General features: G+C 43.2%; 1 protein-coding gene across 1 annotated transcript; it reads left to right on the top strand.

The window, feature by feature from the left end:
- Window positions 1–363: 363 nt before the first annotated feature.
- SAGE1 (sarcoma antigen 1) lies at window positions 364–22,110 on the top strand. The gene is given in 39 exon segments (XM_063634600.1): window positions 364–396; window positions 544–679; window positions 1,344–1,408; window positions 2,096–2,231; window positions 2,896–2,960; window positions 3,648–3,783; window positions 4,061–4,201; window positions 4,448–4,512; window positions 5,200–5,335; window positions 5,613–5,753; window positions 6,000–6,064; window positions 6,752–6,887; window positions 7,165–7,305; window positions 7,552–7,616; window positions 8,304–8,439; window positions 9,104–9,168; window positions 9,856–9,991; window positions 10,269–10,409; window positions 10,656–10,720; window positions 11,408–11,543; window positions 11,821–11,961; window positions 12,208–12,272; window positions 12,960–13,095; window positions 13,760–13,900; window positions 14,149–14,289; window positions 14,537–14,677; window positions 14,925–15,065; window positions 15,312–15,452; window positions 15,701–15,841; window positions 16,089–16,229; window positions 16,477–16,617; window positions 16,864–17,004; window positions 18,745–18,885; window positions 19,136–19,276; window positions 19,523–19,663; window positions 20,300–20,440; window positions 20,687–21,061; window positions 21,431–21,524; window positions 21,907–22,110. Coding segments are annotated over 39 exon segments (4,884 nt in total). The 3' UTR covers window positions 22,007–22,110.
- Window positions 22,111–22,655: the final 545 nt, after the last annotated feature.

Consider the following 22,655-nt stretch of genomic DNA (forward strand, 5'->3'; position numbering starts at 1 on the left):
GATGTGGTTTTATAGTATATTCTTCCCTAACGTCAATTTGAGGGATCTCAGTTGTCCACAGGGCATATCCTCCCCTGCTTTCTTAGATAATTTCCTAGAAAGTGGGCATCAGGGTGATATATCTGTAGGGCTGACATAATGCACCTACCTCACAGCTCAACCTCTTCATGTGGTTTCCAGATTTTACCATCACTCACAACGACTGTGAAGAAAAGATTAATAATTAGCAAAGAGCACCTGATACATTATTGTCAACTGTTACAGCAGGGCCTATGCATTTCACAGGGGCTGGTATTCCACCCCTGAGTACCAGGGATCAGCGTAAGTTTGTTTACTTGTTGTGATGTCCTACCTGGTTTCCACATGCATGCATATTGTCATCAAGGGAAGAAGGCGGTATTGTTGTATTATGTTTTCTAGCCTCAATTTTAGGGTTTTCGATTGCTCCCTGGTATATCCTAATTCCTTAGGAGATAAATTCCTAGATAGTGAGCATCAGAGGGGGTATTCCTGTGGGACTGACATACTGCACTTACCTGACAGCTCATCAACTACATTTGGTTTCCAGATGCTACCATCGTTCACAATGTCCGTGAAGAGAAGAAAGACAACAGCCAACCAGCCCCTGATAACGTCTTGTCAGCGGTTACACCAGGGCTTATTAACTTGGCGGGAGCTGGTATTCCACCCATGAGTAGCAGGGATCAGTGTATGTTTGTTTACTTGTTGTACTATCCTACTTGGTTTCCATATGAATGCAGTATCATAAATGGAAGAATGTGGTTTTCTTGTATTGTCTTTCGTGAGCTGAATTTGTGGGGTCTCAGATCGCTGCCTGGTATATCCTCCTGCTTTATGTGATAAATTCCTAGAAACTGAGCATCAGAGGGGTATATACATGTGTGCTTGGCATAATGCACTGAACTCACAGCTCGACCTCTTTATTTGGTTTCTAGATGCTACCGTCAATCACCGTGTCCACGAAGCGAGGATGGAAAACGGCCAACGAACACAGGATAACGTCTTGTCAAATGTTCTATCCGGGCTTATTAATATGCCAGGAGCTAGTATTCCAGCAATGAGTTCCAGGGATCTGTGTATGTGTGTTTTTTAGTTATACCGTCCTCCTTGATTTCCATATGCATGCATAGTGTCATGAAGGGAAGAAGGTTGTTTTGTGAATTATCTTTCCTGGCCTCAATTTGAGGGGCCTCAGATCATCATATGATCTATTATCCTGCTTTACGGGATAATTTTCTAAAAACTCATCGTCAGTGGGATATATCGGTGGGGTTGACGTAATGCACGTACCTCACAGCTTGGCCTCTCCCTTTGGTTTCCAGATGCTACCATTACTCACAGTGTTCGTGAAGAGAAGATGGAAAGTGGCAAACCCCGAACTGATAAGGTCGTATCAAATGTTGCACCACGGCTTGGTCATATGGCTGCGGGTGGTGTTCCATCCATGAGTACCAAGGATCTGTGTATGTCCATTAATTAGTTGTACTGTCATGCTTGGTTTACATATGCATGCATATTTTCATGAAGGGTAGATGTGGTTTTATAGTATATTCTTCCCTAACGTCAATTTGAGGGATCTCAGTTGTCCACAGGGCATATCCTCCCCTGCTTTCTTAGATAATTTCCTAGAAACTGGGCATCAGGGTGATATATCTGTAGGGCTGACATAATGCACCTACCTCACAGCTCAACCTCTTCATGTGGTTTCCAGATTTTACCATCACTCACAACGACTGTGAAGAAAAGATTAAAAATTAGCAAAGAGCACCTGATACATTATTGTCAACTGTTACAGCAGGGCCTATGCATTTCACAGGGGCTGGTATTCCACCCCTGAGTACCAGGGATCAGCGTAAGTTTGTTTACTTGTTGTGATGTCCTACCTGGTTTCCACATGCATGCATATTGTCATCAAGGGAAGAAGGCGGTATTGTTGTATTATGTTTTCTAGCCTCAATTTTAGGGTTTTCGATTGCTCCCTGGTATATCCTAATTCCTTAGGAGATAAATTCCTAGATAGTGAGCATCAGAGGGGGTATTCCTGTGGGACTGACATACTGCACTTACCTGACAGCTCATCAACTACATTTGGTTTCCAGATGCTACCATCGTTCACAATGTCCGTGAAGAGAAGAAAGACAACAGCCAACCAGCCCCTGATAACGTCTTGTCAGCGGTTACACCAGGGCTTATTAACTTGGCGGGAGCTGGTATTCCACCCATGAGTAGCAGGGATCAGTGTATGTTTGTTTACTTGTTGTACTATCCTACTTGGTTTCCATATGAATGCAGTATCATAAATGGAAGAATGTGGTTTTCTTGTATTGTCTTTCGTGAGCTGAATTTGTGGGGTCTCAGATCGCTGCCTGGTATATCCTCCTGCTTTATGTGATAAATTCCTAGAAACTGAGCATCAGAGGGGTATATACATGTGTGCTTGGCATAATGCACTGAACTCACAGCTCGACCTCTTTATTTGGTTTCTAGATGCTACCGTCAATCACCGTGTCCACGAAGCGAGGATGGAAAACGGCCAACGAACACAGGATAACGTCTTGTCAAATGTTCTATCCGGGCTTATTAATATGCCAGGAGCTAGTATTCCAGCAATGAGTTCCAGGGATCTGTGTATGTGTGTCTTTTAGTTATACCGTCCTCCTTGATTTCCATATGCATGCATAGTGTCATGAAGGGAAGAAGGTTGTTTTGTGAATTATCTTTCCTGGCCTCAATTTGAGGGGCCTCAGATCATCATATGATCTATTATCCTGCTTTACGGGATAATTTTCTAAAAACTCATCGTCAGTGGGATATATCGGTGGGGTTGACGTAATGCACGTACCTCACAGCTTGGCCTCTCCCTTTGGTTTCCAGATGCTACCATTACTCACAGTGTTCGTGAAGAGAAGATGGAAAGTGGCAAACCCCGAACTGATAAGGTCGTATCAAATGTTGCACCACGGCTTGGTCATATGGCTGCGGGTGGTGTTCCATCCATGAGTACCAAGGATCTGTGTGTGTCCATTAATTAGTTGTACTGTCATGCTTGGTTTACATATGCATGCATATTTTCATGAAGGGTAGATGTGGTTTTATAGTATATTCTTCCCTAACGTCAATTTGAGGGATCTCAGTTGTCCACAGGGCATATCCTCCCCTGCTTTCTTAGATAATTTCCTAGAAACTGGGCATCAGGGTGATATATCTGTAGGGCTGACATAATGCACCTACCTCACAGCTCAACCTCTTCATGTGGTTTCCAGATTTTACCATCACTCACAACGACTGTGAAGAAAAGATTAAAAATTAGCAAAGAGCACCTGATACATTATTGTCAACTGTTACAGCAGGGCCTATGCATTTCACAGGGGCTGGTATTCCACCCCTGAGTACCAGGGATCAGCGTAAGTTTGTTTACTTGTTGTGATGTCCTACCTGGTTTCCACATGCATGCATATTGTCATCAAGGGAAGAAGGCGGTATTGTTGTATTATGTTTTCTAGCCTCAATTTTAGGGTTTTCGATTGCTCCCTGGTATATCCTAATTCCTTAGGAGATAAATTCCTAGATAGTGAGCATCAGAGGGGGTATTCCTGTGGGACTGACATACTGCACTTACCTGACAGCTCATCAACTACATTTGGTTTCCAGATGCTACCATCGTTCACAATGTCCGTGAAGAGAAGAAAGACAACAGCCAACCAGCCCCTGATAACGTCTTGTCAGCGGTTACACCAGGGCTTATTAACTTGGCGGGAGCTGGTATTCCACCCATGAGTAGCAGGGATCAGTGTATGTTTGTTTACTTGTTGTACTATCCTACTTGGTTTCCATATGAATGCAGTATCATAAATGGAAGAATGTGGTTTTCTTGTATTGTCTTTCGTGAGCTGAATTTGTGGGGTCTCAGATCGCTGCCTGGTATATCCTCCTGCTTTATGTGATAAATTCCTAGAAACTGAGCATCAGAGGGGTATATACATGTGTGCTTGGCATAATGCACTGAACTCACAGCTCGACCTCTTTATTTGGTTTCTAGATGCTACCGTCAATCACCGTGTCCACGAAGCGAGGATGGAAAACGGCCAACGAACACAGGATAACGTCTTGTCAGATGTTCTATCCGGGCTTATTAATATTCCAGGAGCTAGTATTCCAGCAATGAGTTCCAGGGATCTGTGTATGTGTGTCTTTTAGTTATACCGTCCTCCTTGATTTCCATATGCATGCATAGTGTCATGAAGGGAAGAAGGTTGTTTTGTGAATTATCTTTCCTGGCCTCAATTTGAGGGGCCTCAGATCATCATATGATCTATTATCCTGCTTTACGGGATAATTTTCTAAAAACTCATCGTCAGTGGGATATATCGGTGGGGTTGACGTAATGCACGTACCTCACAGCTTGGCCTCTCCCTTTGGTTTCCAGATGCTACCATTACTCACAGTGTTCGTGAAGAGAAGATGGAAAGTGGCAAACCCCGAACTGATAAGGTCGTATCAAATGTTGCACCACGGCTTGGTCATATGGCTGCGGGTGGTGTTCCATCCATGAGTACCAAGGATCTGTGTGTGTCCATTAATTAGTTGTACTGTCATGCTTGGTTTACATATGCATGCATATTTTCATGAAGGGTAGATGTGGTTTTATAGTATATTCTTCCCTAACGTCAATTTGAGGGATCTCAGTTGTCCACAGGGCATATCCTCCCCTGCTTTCTTAGATAATTTCCTAGAAACTGGGCATCAGGGTGATATATCTATAGGGCTGACATAATGCACCTACCTCACAGCTCAACCTCTTCATGTGGTTTCCAGATTTTACCATCACTCACAACGACTGTGAAGAAAAGATTAAAAATTAGCAAAGAGCACCTGATACATTATTGTCAACTGTTACAGCAGGGCCTATGCATTTCACAGGGGCTGGTATTCCACCCCTGAGTACCAGGGATCAGCGTAAGTTTGTTTACTTGTTGTGATGTCCTACCTGGTTTCCACATGCATGCATATTGTCATCAAGGGAAGAAGGCGGTATTGTTGTATTATGTTTTCTAGCCTCAATTTTAGGGTTTTCGATTGCTCCCTGGTATATCCTAATTCCTTAGGAGATAAATTCCTAGATAGTGAGCATCAGAGGGGGTATTCCTGTGGGACTGACATACTGCACTTACCTGACAGCTCATCAACTACATTTGGTTTCCAGATGCTACCATCGTTCACAATGTCCGTGAAGAGAAGAAAGACAACAGCCAACCAGCCCCTGATAACGTCTTGTCAGCGGTTACACCAGGGCTTATTAACTTGGCGGGAGCTGGTATTCCACCCATGAGTAGCAGGGATCAGTGTATGTTTGTTTACTTGTTGTACTATCCTACTTGGTTTCCATGTGAATGCAGTATCATAAATGGAAGAATGTGGTTTTCTTGTATTGTCTTTCGTGAGCTGAATTTGTGGGGTCTCAGATCGCTGCCTGGTATATCCTCCTGCTTTATGTGATAAATTCCTAGAAACTGAGCATCAGAGGGGTATATACATGTGTGCTTGGCATAATGCACTGAACTCACAGCTCGACCTCTTTATTTGGTTTCTAGGTGCTACCGTCAATCACCGTGTCCACGAAGCGAGGATGGAAAACGGCCAACGAACACAGGATAACGTCTTGTCAGATGTTCTATCCGGGCTTATTAATATGCCAGGAGCTAGTATTCCAGCAATGAGTTCCAGGGATCTGTGTATGTGTGTTTTTTAGTTATACCGTCCTCCTTGATTTCCATATGCATGCATAGTGTCATGAAGGGAAGAAGGTTGTTTTGTGAATTATCTTTCCTGGCCTCAATTTGAGGGGCCTCAGATCATCATATGATCTATTATCCTGCTTTACGGGATAATTTTCTAAAAACTCATCGTCAGTGGGATATATCGGTGGGGTTGACGTAATGCACGTACCTCACAGCTTGGCCTCTCCCTTTGGTTTCCAGATGCTACCATTACTCACAGTGTTCGTGAAGAGAAGATGGAAAGTGGCAAACCCCGAACTGATAAGGTCGTATCAAATGTTGCACCACGGCTTGGTCATATGGCTGCGGGTGGTGTTCCATCCATGAGTACCAAGGATCTGTGTGTGTCCATTAATTAGTTGTACTGTCATGCTTGGTTTACATATGCATGCATATTTTCATGAAGGGTAGATGTGGTTTTATAGTATATTCTTCCCTAACGTCAATTTGAGGGATCTCAGTTGTCCACAGGGCATATCCTCCCCTGCTTTCTTAGATAATTTCCTAGAAACTGGGCATCAGGGTGATATATCTGTAGGGCTGACATAATGCACCTACCTCACAGCTCAACCTCTTCATGTGGTTTCCAGATTTTACCATCACTCACAACGACTGTGAAGAAAAGATTAAAAATTAGCAAAGAGCACCTGATACATTATTGTCAACTGTTACAGCAGGGCCTATGCATTTCACAGGGGCTGGTATTCCACCCCTGAGTACCAGGGATCAGCGTAAGTTTGTTTACTTGTTGTGATGTCCTACCTGGTTTCCACATGCATGCATATTGTCATCAAGGGAAGAAGGCGGTATTGTTGTATTATGTTTTCTAGCCTCAATTTTAGGGTTTTCGATTGCTCCCTGGTATATCCTAATTCCTTAGGAGATAAATTCCTAGATAGTGAGCATCAGAGGGGGTATTCCTGTGGGACTGACATACTGCACTTACCTGACAGCTCATCAACTACATTTGGTTTCCAGATGCTACCATCGTTCACAATGTCCGTGAAGAGAAGAAAGACAACAGCCAACCAGCCCCTGATAACGTCTTGTCAGCGGTTACACCAGGGCTTATTAACTTGGCGGGAGCTGGTATTCCACCCATGAGTAGCAGGGATCAGTGTATGTTTGTTTACTTGTTGTACTATCCTACTTGGTTTCCATGTGAATGCAGTATCATAAATGGAAGAATGTGGTTTTCTTGTATTGTCTTTCGTGAGCTGAATTTGTGGGGTCTCAGATCGCTGCCTGGTATATCCTCCTGCTTTATGTGATAAATTCCTAGAAACTGAGCATCAGAGGGGTATATACATGTGTGCTTGGCATAATGCACTGAACTCACAGCTCGACCTCTTTATTTGGTTTCTAGGTGCTACCGTCAATCACCGTGTCCACGAAGCGAGGATGGAAAACGGCCAACGAACACAGGATAACGTCTTGTCAGATGTTCTATCCGGGCTTATTAATATGCCAGGAGCTAGTATTCCAGCAATGAGTTCCAGGGATCTGTGTATGTGTGTTTTTTAGTTATACCGTCCTCCTTGATTTCCATATGCATGCATAGTGTCATGAAGGGAAGAAGGTTGTTTTGTGAATTATCTTTCCTGGCCTCAATTTGAGGGGCCTCAGATCATCATATGATCTATTATCCTGCTTTACGGGATAATTTTCTAAAAACTCATCGTCAGTGGGATATATCGGTGGGGTTGACGTAATGCACGTACCTCACAGCTTGGCCTCTCCCTTTGGTTTCCAGATGCTACCATTACTCACAGTGTTCGTGAAGAGAAGATGGAAAGTGGCAAACCCCGAACTGATAAGGTCGTATCAAATGTTGCACCACGGCTTGGTCATATGGCTGCGGGTGGTGTTCCATCCATGAGTACCAAGGATCTGTGTGTGTCCATTAATTAGTTGTACTGTCATGCTTGTTTTACATATGCATGCATATTTTCATGAAGGGTAGATGTGGTTTTATAGTATATTCTTCCCTAACGTCAATTTGAGGGATCTCAGTTGTCCACAGGGCATATCCTCCCCTGCTTTCTTAGATAATTTCCTAGAAACTGGGCATCAGGGTGATATATCTGTAGGGCTGACATAATGCACCTACCTCACAGCTCAACCTCTTCATGTGGTTTCCAGATTTTACCATCACTCACAACGACTGTGAAGAAAAGATTAAAAATTAGCAAAGAGCACCTGATACATTATTGTCAGCTGTTACAGCAGGGCCTATGCATTTCACAGGGGCTGGTATTCCACCCCTGAGTACCAGGGATCAGCGTAAGTTTGTTTACTTGTTGTGATGTCCTACCTGGTTTCCACATGCATGCATATTGTCATCAAGGGAAGAAGGCGGTATTGTTGTATTATGTTTTCTAGCCTCAATTTTAGGGTTTTCGATTGCTCCCTGGTATATCCTAATTCCTTAGGAGATAAATTCCTAGATAGTGAGCATCAGAGGGGGTATTCCTGTGGGACTGACATACTGCACTTACCTGACAGCTCATCAACTACATTTGGTTTCCAGATGCTACCATCGTTCACAATGTCCGTGAAGAGAAGAAAGACAACAGCCAACCAGCCCCTGATAACGTCTTGTCAGCGGTTACACCAGGGCTTATTAACTTGGCGGGAGCTGGTATTCCACCCATGAGTAGCAGGGATCAGTGTATGTTTGTTTACTTGTTGTACTATCCTACTTGGTTTCCATATGAATGCAGTATCATAAATGGAAGAATGTGGTTTTCTTGTATTGTCTTTCGTGAGCTGAATTTGTGGGGTCTCAGATCGCTGCCTGGTATATCCTCCTGCTTTATGTGATAAATTCCTAGAAACTGAGCATCTGAGGGGTATCTACATGTGTGCTTGGCATAATGCACTGAACTCACAGCTCGGCCTCTTTATTTGGTTTCTAGATGCTACCGTCAATCACCGTGTCCACGAAGCGAGGATGGAAAACGGCCAACGAACACAGGATAACGTCTTGTCAGATGTTCTATCCGGGCTTATTAATATGCCAGGAGCTAGTATTCCAGCAATGAGTTCCAGGGATCTGTGTATGTGTGTTTTTTAGTTATACCGTCCTCCTTGATTTCCATATGCATGCATAGTGTCATGAAGGGAAGCAGGTTGTTTTGTGAATTATCTTTCCTGGCCTCAATTTGAGGGGCCTCAGATCATCATATGATCTATTATCCTGCTTTACGGGATAATTTTCTAAAAACTCATCGTCAGTGGGATATATCGGTGGGGTTGACGTAATGCACGTACCTCACAGCTTGGCCTCTCCCTTTGGTTTCCAGATGCTACCATTACTCACAGTGTTCGTGAAGAGAAGATGGAAAGTGGCAAACCCCGAACTGATAAGGTCGTATCAAATGTTGCACCACGGCTTGGTCATATGGCTGCGGGTGGTGTTCCATCCATGAGTACCAAGGATCTGTGTGTGTCCATTAATTAGTTGTACTGTCATGCTTGGTTTACATATGCATGCATATTTTCATGAAGGGTAGATGTGGTTTTATAGTATATTCTTCCCTAACGTCAATTTGAGGGATCTCAGTTGTCCACAGGGCATATCCTCCCCTGCTTTCTTAGATAATTTCCTAGAAACTGGGCATCAGGGTGATATATCTGTAGGGCTGACATAATGCACCTACCTCACAGCTCAACCTCTTCATGTGGTTTCCAGATTTTACCATCACTCACAACGACTGTGAAGAAAAGATTAAAAATTAGCAAAGAGCACCTGATACATTATTGTCAACTGTTACAGCAGGGCCTATGCATTTCACAGGGGCTGGTATTCCACCCCTGAGTACCAGGGATCAGCGTAAGTTTGTTTACTTGTTGTGATGTCCTACCTGGTTTCCACATGCATGCATATTGTCATCAAGGGAAGAAGGCGGTATTGTTGTATTATGTTTTCTAGCCTCAATTTTAGGGTTTTCGATTGCTCCCTGGTATATCCTAATTCCTTAGGAGATAAATTCCTAGATAGTGAGCATCAGAGGGGGTATTCCTGTGGGACTGACATACTGCACTTACCTGACAGCTCATCAACTACATTTGGTTTCCAGATGCTACCATCGTTCACAATGTCCGTGAAGAGAAGAAAGACAACAGCCAACCAGCCCCTGATAACGTCTTGTCAGCGGTTACACCAGGGCTTATTAACTTGGCGGGAGCTGGTATTCCACCCATGAGTAGCAGGGATCAGTGTATGTTTGTTTACTTGTTGTACTATCCTACTTGGTTTCCATGTGAATGCAGTATCATAAATGGAAGAATGTGGTTTTCTTGTATTGTCTTTCGTGAGCTGAATTTGTGGGGTCTCAGATCGCTGCCTGGTATATCCTCCTGCTTTATGTGATAAATTCCTAGAAACTGAGCATCAGAGGGGTATATACATGTGTGCTTGGCATAATGCACTGAACTCACAGCTCGACCTCTTTATTTGGTTTCTAGGTGCTACCGTCAATCACCGTGTCCACGAAGCGAGGATGGAAAACGGCCAACGAACACAGGATAACGTCTTGTCAGATGTTCTATCCGGGCTTATTAATATGCCAGGAGCTAGTATTCCAGCAATGAGTTCCAGGGATCTGTGTATGTGTGTTTTTTAGTTATACCGTCCTCCTTGATTTCCATATGCATGCATAGTGTCATGAAGGGAAGAAGGTTGTTTTGTGAATTATCTTTCCTGGCCTCAATTTGAGGGGCCTCAGATCATCATATGATCTATTATCCTGCTTTACGGGATAATTTTCTAAAAACTCATCGTCAGTGGGATATATCGGTGGGGTTGACGTAATGCACGTACCTCACAGCTTGGCCTCTCCCTTTGGTTTCCAGATGCTACCATTACTCACAGTGTTCGTGAAGAGAAGATGGAAAGTGGCAAACCCCGAACTGATAAGGTCGTATCAAATGTTGCACCACGGCTTGGTCATATGGCTGCGGGTGGTGTTCCATCCATGAGTACCAAGGATCTGTGTGTGTCCATTAATTAGTTGTACTGTCATGCTTGGTTTACATATGCATGCATATTTTCATGAAGGGTAGATGTGGTTTTATAGTATATTCTTCCCTAACGTCAATTTGAGGGATCTCAGTTGTCCACAGGGCATATCCTCCCCTGCTTTCTTAGATAATTTCCTAGAAACTGGGCATCAGGGTGATATATCTGTAGGGCTGACATAATGCACCTACCTCACAGCTCAACCTCTTCATGTGGTTTCCAGATTTTACCATCACTCACAACGACTGTGAAGAAAAGATTAAAAATTAGCAAAGAGCACCTGATACATTATTGTCAACTGTTACAGCAGGGCCTATGCATTTCACAGGGGCTGGTATTCCACCCCTGAGTACCAGGGATCAGCGTAAGTTTGTTTACTTGTTGTGATGTCCTACCTGGTTTCCACATGCATGCATATTGTCATCAAGGGAAGAAGGCGGTATTGTTGTATTATGTTTTCTAGCCTCAATTTTAGGGTTTTCGATTGCTCCCTGGTATATCCTAATTCCTTAGGAGATAAATTCCTAGATAGTGAGCATCAGAGGGGGTATTCCTGTGGGACTGACATACTGCACTTACCTGACAGCTCATCAACTACATTTGGTTTCCAGATGCTACCATCGTTCACAATGTCCGTGAAGAGAAGAAAGACAACAGCCAACCAGCCCCTGATAACGTCTTGTCAGCGGTTACACCAGGGCTTATTAACTTGGCGGGAGCTGGTATTCCACCCATGAGTAGCAGGGATCAGTGTATGTTTGTTTACTTGTTGTACTATCCTACTTGGTTTCCATATGAATGCAGTATCATAAATGGAAGAATGTGGTTTTCTTGTATTGTCTTTCGTGAGCTGAATTTGTGGGGTCTCAGATCGCTGCCTGGTATATCCTCCTGCTTTATGTGATAAATTCCTAGAAACTGAGCATCAGAGGGGTATCTACATGTGTGCTTGGCATAATGCACTGAACTCACAGCTCGACCTCTTTATTTGGTTTCTAGATGCTACCGTCAATCACCGTGTCCACGAAGCGAGGATGGAAAACGGCCAACGAACACAGGATAACGTCTTGTCAGATGTTCTATCCGGGCTTATTAATATGCCAGGAGCTAGTATTCCAGCAATGAGTTCCAGGGATCTGTGTATGTGTGTTTTTTAGTTATACCGTCCTCCTTGATTTCCATATGCATGCATAGTGTCATGAAGGGAAGCAGGTTGTTTTGTGAATTATCTTTCCTGGCCTCAATTTGAGGGGCCTCAGATCATCATATGATCTATTATCCTGCTTTACGGGATAATTTTCTAAAAACTCATCGTCAGTGGGATATATCGGTGGGGTTGACGTAATGCACGTACCTCACAGCTTGGCCTCTCCCTTTGGTTTCCAGATGCTACCATTACTCACAGTGTTCGTGAAGAGAAGATGGAAAGTGGCAAACCCCGAACTGATAAGGTCGTATCAAATGTTGCACCACGGCTTGGTCATATGGCTGCGGGTGGTGTTCCATCCATGAGTACCAAGGATCTGTGTGTGTCCATTAATTAGTTGTACTGTCATGCTTGGTTTACATATGCATGCATATTTTCATGAAGGGTAGATGTGGTTTTATAGTATATTCTTCCCTAACGTCAATTTGAGGGATCTCAGTTGTCCACAGGGCATATCCTCCCCTGCTTTCTTAGATAATTTCCTAGAAACTGGGCATCAGGGTGATATATCTGTAGGGCTGACATAATGCACCTACCTCACAGCTCAACCTCTTCATGTGGTTTCCAGATTTTACCATCACTCACAACGACTGTGAAGAAAAGATTAAAAATTAGCAAAGAGCACCTGATACATTATTGTCAACTGTTACAGCAGGGCCTATGCATTTCACAGGGGCTGGTATTCCACCCCTGAGTACCAGGGATCAGCGTAAGTTTGTTTACTTGTTGTGATGTCCTACCTGGTTTCCACATGCATGCATATTGTCATCAAGGGAAGAAGGCGGTATTGTTGTATTATGTTTTCTAGCCTCAATTTTAGGGTTTTCGATTGCTCCCTGGTATATCCTAATTCCTTAGGAGATAAATTCCTAGATAGTGAGCATCAGAGGGGGTATTCCTGTGGGACTGACATACTGCACTTACCTGACAGCTCATCAACTACATTTGGTTTCCAGATGCTACCATCGTTCACAATGTCCGTGAAGAGAAGAAAGACAACAGCCAACCAGCCCCTGATAACGTCTTGTCAGCGGTTACACCAGGGCTTATTAACTTGGCGGGAGCTGGTATTCCACCCATGAGTAGCAGGGATCAGTGTATGTTTGTTTACTTGTTGTACTATCCTACTTGGTTTCCATATGAATGCAGTATCATAAATGGAAGAATGTGGTTTTCTTGTATTGTCTTTCGTGAGCTGAATTTGTGGGGTCTCAGATCGCTGCCTGGTATATCCTCCTGCTTTATGTGATAAATTCCTAGAAACTGAGCATCAGAGGGGTATATACATGTGTGCTTGGCATAATGCACTGAACTCACAGCTCGACCTCTTTATTTGGTTTCTAGGTGCTACCGTCAATCACCGTGTCCACGAAGCGAGGATGGAAAACGGCCAACGAACACAGGATAACGTCTTGTCAAATGTTCTATCCGGGCTTATTAATATGCCAGGAGCTAGTATTCCAGCAATGAGTTCCAGGGATCTGTGTATGTGTGTTTTTTAGTTATACCGTCCTCCTTGATTTCCATATGCATGCATAGTGTCATGAAGGGAAGAAGGTTGTTTTGTGAATTATCTTTCCTGGCCTCAATTTGAGGGGCCTCAGATCATCATATGATCTATTATCCTGCTTTACGGGATAATTTTCTAAAAACTCATCGTCAGTGGGATATATCGGTGGGGTTGACGTAATGCACGTACCTCACAGCTTGGCCTCTCCCTTTGGTTTCCAGATGCTACCATTACTCACAGTGTTCGTGAAGAGAAGATGGAAAGTGGCAAACCCCGAACTGATAAGGTCGTATCAAATGTTGCACCACGGCTTGGTCATATGGCTGCGGGTGGTGTTCCATCCATGAGTACCAAGGATCTGTGTATGTCCATTAATTAGTTGTACTGTCATGCTTGGTTTACATATGCATGCATATTTTCATGAAGGGTAGATGTGGTTTTATAGTATATTCTTCCCTAACGTCAATTTGAGGGATCTCAGTTGTCCACAGGGCATATCCTCCCCTGCTTTCTTAGATAATTTCCTAGAAACTGGGCATCAGGGTGATATATCTGTAGGGCTGACATAATGCACCTACCTCACAGCTCAACCTCTTCATGTGGTTTCCAGATTTTACCATCACTCACAACGACTGTGAAGAAAAGATTAAAAATTAGCAAAGAGCACCTGATACATTATTGTCAACTGTTACAGCAGGGCCTATGCATTTCACAGGGGCTGGTATTCCACCCCTGAGTACCAGGGATCAGCGTAAGTTTGTTTACTTGTTGTGATGTCCTACCTGGTTTCCACATGCATGCATATTGTCATCAAGGGAAGAAGGCGGTATTGTTGTATTATGTTTTCTAGCCTCAATTTTAGGGTTTTCGATTGCTCCCTGGTATATCCTAATTCCTTAGGAGATAAATTCCTAGATAGTGAGCATCAGAGGGGGTATTCCTGTGGGACTGACATACTGCACTTACCTGACAGCTCATCAACTACATTTGGTTTCCAGATGCTACCATCGTTCACAATGTCCGTGAAGAGAAGAAAGACAACAGCCAACCAGCCCCTGATAACGTCTTGTCAGCGGTTACACCAGGGCTTATTAACTTGGCGGGAGCTGGTATTCCACCCATGAGTAGCAGGGATCAGTGTATGTTTGTTTACTTGTTGTACTATCCTACTTGGTTTCCATATGAATGCAGTATCATAAATGGAAGAATGTGGTTTTCTTGTATTGTCTTTCGTGAGCTGAATTTGTGGGGTCTCAGATCGCTGCCTGGTATATCCTCCTGCTTTATGTGATAAATTCCTAGAAACTGAGCATCAGAGGGGTATCTACATGTGTGCTTGGCATAATGCACTGAACTCACAGCTCGACCTCTTTATTTGGTTTCTAGGTGCTACCGTCAATCACCGTGTCCACGAAGCGAGGATGGAAAACGGCCAACGAACACAGGATAACGTCTTGTCAAATGTTCTATCCGGGCTTATTAATATGCCAGGAGCTAGTATTCCAGCAATGAGTTCCAGGGATCTGTGTATGTGTGTTTTTTAGTTATACCGTCCTCCTTGATTTCCATATGCATGCATAGTGTCATGAAGGGAAGAAGGTTGTTTTGTGAATTATCTTTCCTGGCCTCAATTTGAGGGGCCTCAGATCATCATATGATCTATTATCCTGCTTTACGGGATAATTTTCTAAAAACTCATCGTCAGTGGGATATATCGGTGGGGTTGACGTAATGCACGTACCTCACAGCTTGGCCTCTCCCTTTGGTTTCCAGATGCTACCATTACTCACAGTGTTCGTGAAGAGAAGATGGAAAGTGGCAAACCCCGAACTGATAAGGTCGTATCAAATGTTGCACCACGGCTTGGTCATATGGCTGCGGGTGGTGTTCCATCCATGAGTACCAAGGATCTGTGTATGTCCATTAATTAGTTGTACTGTCATGCTTGGTTTACATATGCATGCATATTTTCATGAAGGGTAGATGTGGTTTTATAGTATATTCTTCCCTAACGTCAATTTGAGGGATCTCAGTTGTCCACAGGGCATATCCTCCCCTGCTTTCTTAGATAATTTCCTAGAAACTGGGCATCAGGGTGATATATCTGTAGGGCTGACATAATGCACCTACCTCACAGCTCAACCTCTTCATGTGGTTTCCAGATTTTACCATCACTCACAACGACTGTGAAGAAAAGATTAAAAATTAGCAAAGAGCACCTGATACATTATTGTCAACTGTTACAGCAGGGCCTATGCATTTCACAGGGGCTGGTATTCCACCCCTGAGTACCAGGGATCAGCGTAAGTTTGTTTACTTGTTGTGATGTCCTACCTGGTTTCCACATGCATGCATATTGTCATCAAGGGAAGAAGGCGGTATTGTTGTATTATGTTTTCTAGCCTCAATTTGAGGGTTTTCGATTGCTCCCTGGTATATCCTAATTCCTTAGGAGATAAATTCCTAGATAGTGAGCATCAGAGGGGGTATTCCTGTGGGACTGACATACTGCACTTACCTGACAGCTCATCAACTACATTTGGTTTCCAGATGCTACCATCGTTCACAATGTCCGTGAAGAGAAGAAAGACAACAGCCAACCAGCCCCTGATAACGTCTTGTCAGCGGTTACACCAGGGCTTATTAACTTGGCGGGAGCTGGTATTCCACCCATGAGTAGCAGGGATCAGTGTATGTTTGTTTACTTGTTGTACTATCCTACTTGGTTTCCATATGAATGCAGTATCATAAATGGAAGAATGTGGTTTTCTTGTATTGTCTTTCGTGAGCTGAATTTGTGGGGTCTCAGATCGCTGCCTGGTATATCCTCCTGCTTTATGTGATAAATTCCTAGAAACTGAGCATCAGAGGGGTATATACATGTGTGCTTGGCATAATGCACTGAACTCACAGCTCGACCTCTTTATTTGGTTTCTAGGTGCTACCGTCAATCACCGTGTCCACGAAGCGAGGATGGAAAACGGCCAACGAACACAGGATAACGTCTTGTCAAATGTTCTATCCGGGCTTATTAATATGCCAGGAGCTAGTATTCCAGCAATGAGTTCCAGGGATCTGTGTATGTGTGTTTTTTAGTTATACCGTCCTCCTTGATTTCCATATGCATGCATAGTGTCATGAAGGGAAGAAGGTTGTTTTGTGAATTATCCTTCCTGGACTCAATTTGAGGGGCCTCAGATCATCATATGATCTATTATCCTGCTTTACGGGATAATTTTCTAAAAACTCATCGTCAGTGGGATATATCGGTGGGGTTGACGTAATGCACGTACCTCACAGCTTGGCCTCTCCCTTTGGTTTCCAGATGCTACCATTACTCACAGTGTTCGTGAAGAGAAGATGGAAAGTGGCAAACCCCGAACTGATAAGGTCGTATCAAATGTTGCACCACGGCTTGGTCATATGGCTGCGGGTGGTGTTCCATCCATGAGTACCAAGGATCTGTGTGTGTCCATTAATTAGTTGTACTGTCATGCTTGGTTTACATATGCATGCATATTTTCATGAAGGGTAGATGTGGTTTTATAGTATATTCTTCCCTAACGTCAATTTGAGGGATCTCAGTTGTCCACAGGGCATATCCTCCCCTGCTTTCTTAGATAATTTCCTAGAAACTGGGCATCAGGGTGATATATCTGTAGGGCTGACATAATGCACCTACCTCACAGCTCAACCTCTTCATGTGGTTTCCAGATTTTACCATCACTCACAACGACTGTGAAGAAAAGATTAAAAATTAGCAAAGAGCACCTGATACATTATTGTCAACTGTTACAGCAGGGCCTATGCATTTCACAGGGGCTGGTATTCCACCCCTGAGTACCAGGGATCAGCGTAAGTTTGTTTACTTGTTGTGATGTCCTACCTGGTTTCCACATGCATGCATATTGTCATCAAGGGAAGAAGGCGGTATTGTTGTATTATGTTTTCTAGCCTCAATTTTAGGGTTTTCGATTGCTCCCTGGTATATCCTAATTCCTTAGGAGATAAATTCCTAGATAGTGAGCATCAGAGGGGGTATTCCTGTGGGACTGACATACTGCACTTACCTGACAGCTCATCAACTACATTTGGTTTCCAGATGCTACCATCGTTCACAATGTCCGTGAAGAGAAGAAAGACAACAGCCAACCAGCCCCTGATAACGTCTTGTCAGCGGTTACACCAGGGCTTATTAACTTGGCGGGAGCTGGTATTCCACCCATGAGTAGCAGGGATCAGTGTATGTTTGTTTACTTGTTGTACTATCCTACTTGGTTTCCATATGAATGCAGTATCATAAATGGAAGAATGTGGTTTTCTTGTATTGTCTTTCGTGAGCTGAATTTGTGGGGTCTCAGATCGCTGCCTGGTATATCCTCCTGCTTTATGTGATAAATTCCTAGAAACTGAGCATCAGAGGGGTATATACATGTGTGCTTGGCATAATGCACTGAACTCACAGCTCGACCTCTTTATTTGGTTTCTAGATGCTACCGTCAATCACCGTGTCCACGAAGCGAGGATGGAAAACGGCCAACGAACACAGGATAACGTCTTGTCAAATGTTCTATCCGGGCTTATTAATATGCCAGGAGCTAGTATTCCAGCAATGAGTTCCAGGGATCTGTGTATGTGTGTTTTTTAGTTATACCGTCCTCCTTGATTTCCATATGCATGCATAGTGTCATGAAGGGAAGCAGGTTGTTTTGTGAATTATCTTTCCTGGCTCAATTTGAAACTGGGCATCAGAGGGATATATCTGTAGGGCTGACATAATACACCTACCTCACAGCTCAACCTCTTCATGTGGTTTCCAGGTTTTACCATCACTCTCAATGACTGTGAGGAAAAGATTAAAAATTAGCAAAGAGCACCTGATACATTATTGTCAACTGTTACGGCAGGGCTTATGCATTTCACAGGGGCTGGTATTCCATCCCTGAGTACCAGGGATCAGTGTATGTTTGTTTTCTAGTCGTACTGTCCTACTTGACTTCCATACGCATGCAGTGTCATGCAGGGAAGAAGGTGGTTTTGTTGCATTATCGTTTCTGGACTAAATTTGAGGGGTCTCAGATCACCACCTGATATAGCCTCCTGTGTTATGGAACAATTTCTTACAAACTGAACATCAGAGGGATATACCTGTGATGTTGACAAAATGCACTTACGTCACAAGTCGACCTCTTTATTTGGTTTCCAGATGCTACCGTCACTCAAAATGTCCGTGAAGAGAGGATGGAAAATAACCAACCACAACCTAGTTATGACTTGTCAACTGTTCTACCATTATTTACTTATTTGACAGCAGCTGCTATTCCAGCCATGAGTACCAGGGATCAGTGTATGTTTGCTTATTCAGTTGTACTGTCCTACTTGGTTTTCATATGCATGCCTAGTGTCAGGAATAGGAGAAGGTGGTTTTGTTGTATTATCTTTCATGAGTTCAATTTGAGTGTTCTCAGGTCGCCATCTGGCATATCCTCTCCGGCTTTATGAAATACTTTTCTAGAAGCCGAGCATCAGGAGGATATACCTGTGGGGTTGACATAATGCACTTAACTCACAACTTAACCTCTTTATTTCTGTTCCAGATGCTACTGTCACTCACAATGTCCATGAAGAGAAGATTAAAGATGGCCAAGCAGCATCCGATAATGTCTTCTCAACTGTTCCACCAGCACTTATTAATATGGCAGCAACTGGTGTTTTATCCATGAGTTACAGGGATCAGTGTAAGTTTGTTCACTTGTTGTACTGTCGTACTTGGTTTCCATATGCATGCATAGTGTCATGAGGGAAGAATGTAGTTTTGTTGTATTATCTTTTCAGGCCTCAATTTTAGGGTTCTCAGATTGCTACCTGGTATATCCTCCTTCTTAATGAGATAATTTCCTGGATACTGAGCATCAGAAGGATATGCCTGTGCGGTTGACATAATGCACTTACCTCACAGCCCAACCTCTTCTTTTGGTTTCCAGATGCTGCAGTCACTCACAACATCCATGAAGAGAAGAAAAATAACAGCCAACCAGCACCTGGTAACATCTTGTCAACTGCTCCTCCATGGCTTCGTCATATGGCAGCGGCTGGAATTTCATCCACGATTACCAGGGATCTGTGTATGTCTGCTTATTAGTTGTGCTGTCCTACTTGGTTTCCCTAAACAGGCATATTTTCATGAATGGTAGAAGGTAATTTTGTTGTATATTCTTTCCTAGCCTCAGTTTGAGGGGTATCATATGTCCACCTGGCATATCCTTGCCTTCTTTCATTGATAACTTCCTAGAAACTGAGCATCTGAGAGATATACCTATGGGGTTGACATAATGCACTTACCTCACGGCTCAATCTCTTCATTTGGTTTCCAAATGCAACCGTCACTCACCGTGTCCGTGGAGAGAAGATAAAAAACGGCCAACCAGCATCTCATAACTTCTTGTTAACCCCTCCATCAGGGCTTATTAATATAGCAGGAGCTAACATTCCAGCCATGAGTACCAGGGATCTGTGTATGTTTTCTTGTAAGTCGTACTTTCCTACTTGATTTCCGTATGCATGCGTAGTGTCACCAAGGGAAGAAGGTGGTTTTGCGGTATTACTTTTGCTTGCCTCAATTTCAGGGTCTCTGATTGCCACCTGGTATATCCTCCTGCTTTATGGGATAATGTCCTAGAAACTGAGCATCAGCAAGATATCCCTGTGGGATTGTCATTATGCACTTACCTCACAGCTCGACCTCTTCATTTTGTTTCCAGATGTCACCGCCACTCACAATGTCCATGAGGAGAAGATGACAAATGGCCAACAGGCACCTGATAACTCCTTGTTAACGGTTCCACCAGGGTGTATTAATCTGTCAGGAGCTGGTATTTCATGCAGGAGTACCAGGGATCTGTGTATGTTTGTGTACTGGTTGCACTGTCCTGATTGGTTTCCACATGCATGCATAGTGTCCTGCAGGGAAGAAGGTGGTTTTGTTGTATTATCTTAGTTGAACTTAGTTTGAGGGGTCTTGGATCGCCACCTGGTGTATCCTCTTGCTTCATGAGATAACTCCCTAGAAACTGGGCATCAGAGGGATATACTGTGGGGGTGACATAATGCACTTATCTCACAGCTCAACTTTTTCATTTGGATTCCAGATGCTACTGTCATTCACGATATCCAGGAGGAGGAGATGGAAAATGGTCAAACCCCTCCTGATGGCTTCCTGTCGAATTCTGATTCACCAGAGCTTATAAATATGACAGGACATCGTACGCCACCCAATGCATTGGATTCTTTCTCTTACGACTTCACAAGTCTCAGCAAAGATGAGCTGCTTTACAAACCTGATAGTAATGAATTTGCGGTAGGCACCAAAAACTACAGTGTCTCTGCAGGTGACCCACCAGTCACAACAATGTCTTCAGTGGAAACTGTGCCAAATACACCACAAATATCTCCTGCCATGGCAAAGAAAATTAATGACGATATAAAATATCAATTAGTGAAAGAAGTTCGAAGGTTTGGGCGAAGTAAGTACTGCAAGAATGTCTATCAGTGAAAGCATGAGAAGTGTCTCATTCTATGATTTAGAACAGAATTGAGCTGCCTCTTGAGCTCATTGTTTGGCTGAATTGGATCTGTATATAATTTAGCATGGCTTTACTTTAATTTCACTGAAAATTGCTAATATGTCTGCTTAAGTGTTTTGTTTTCCTTTGTTAGTGTTCACAATAGTTTCCTTAGTAATATACAGATGTCGTGATTAAAGCACTCAAAACACAAACACTATGTAACATTGTAGCCCATGGAAAATGTATACTGTGGTAGTGGATGCGCTAAGATTGAGGTATATTTCATTTTCGTAATTGTAGAAATACTAATTTTTTAAATATCTTCAGATTATGAAAGAATTTTCATTTTGCTTGAAGAGGTACAAGGATCTATGAAAGTCAAGAGACAATTTGTTGAATTTACCATCAAGGAAGCAGCAAGGTGAGTGCAAAAAGGAACTGTGCTATTGTTTTAAGCACTTGCGCCCAATTTGGGGCGGGGCAGGAACAAATCATGCTTTGTTCCTCCTAATCCCTGGCCCTCAATCATAGTTCATGCTATTTCCACAGACATTTAGGTTGATACTATCTTATTCTAACACTTTCTTCCAATACCATGGAGCCTTCCAAATTTATCAAAATCTGGGAGTGTGCGTGGGCCCTCAGTTGACTCGCTTTGTGTTTTTCTAGTTTACATCTTTCCATGAGGATGCATTTTCTACTTGCATGTAGATGGTAAACTCTATTTTGTATCCACTCTACCTCTTACATCTCATAGATGCTGTAGGTATCCTCTGGTGAATGGAATACCTCTTTAATTTCAGGTTTAAAAAAGTTGTCTTAATTCAGCAACTCGAGAAGGCGCTTAAAGAAATAGATTCCCACTGCCATCTCAGAAAAGTTAAGCACATGAGAAAAAAATAATTGTGTTAGTGCAAAGACCAAGGAGAAACAAGGACATATGCTGTAGGATGGAACAGGTTATTGCTGAAGCTCCCTATAATCCTGAAGTGAAGAGAATTCCCTTCCAGAAGCTACGAAAAAGGGAGCTGTTTAAATTTAATAAATCTCTGTTAGCAAAAGCTGCACTTTTCTTGTTTGTTGGTTTCTTCTTCCACCTGAGGAGGGATATGAGTTAATAACTCACCAAGATATTTAGTATTACAGTCCTGGTTTCTCCAGCAGCTCACATTGCTGTAGCTGGTACTTATAACTGCCTTCTTTCACTACCCATTTCTCATTCCCTTTGCCCTGAGATAGCATGTCAGCCGGTCATGGTGCTTGGCCTCGCAGGATGACTCAAACCTTCATTACTGAACATTCTGGACCATTCGATATCCTGCCTGGATTGGGTTGCTGTAATTTTCCATTAAGTGTAATCAAAAAACATGGGAGGGGCCGGGCACAGTGGCACCCGCCTGTAATCCCAGCACTTTGGGAGACTGAGGTGGGCAAATCACAAGCTCAGGAGTTCGGGACCAGCCTGGCCAGCATGGTGAAACCCCGTCTCTACTAAAAAAAAAAACAAAAAATTAGCCGGGCATGGTGGCCCGCGGCTGTAATCCCAGCTAAT

This window comes from Symphalangus syndactylus, chromosome X, assembly GCF_028878055.3.
Source record: "Symphalangus syndactylus isolate Jambi chromosome X, NHGRI_mSymSyn1-v2.1_pri, whole genome shotgun sequence".
Taxonomy (NCBI): Eukaryota; Metazoa; Chordata; class Mammalia; order Primates; family Hylobatidae; genus Symphalangus; species Symphalangus syndactylus.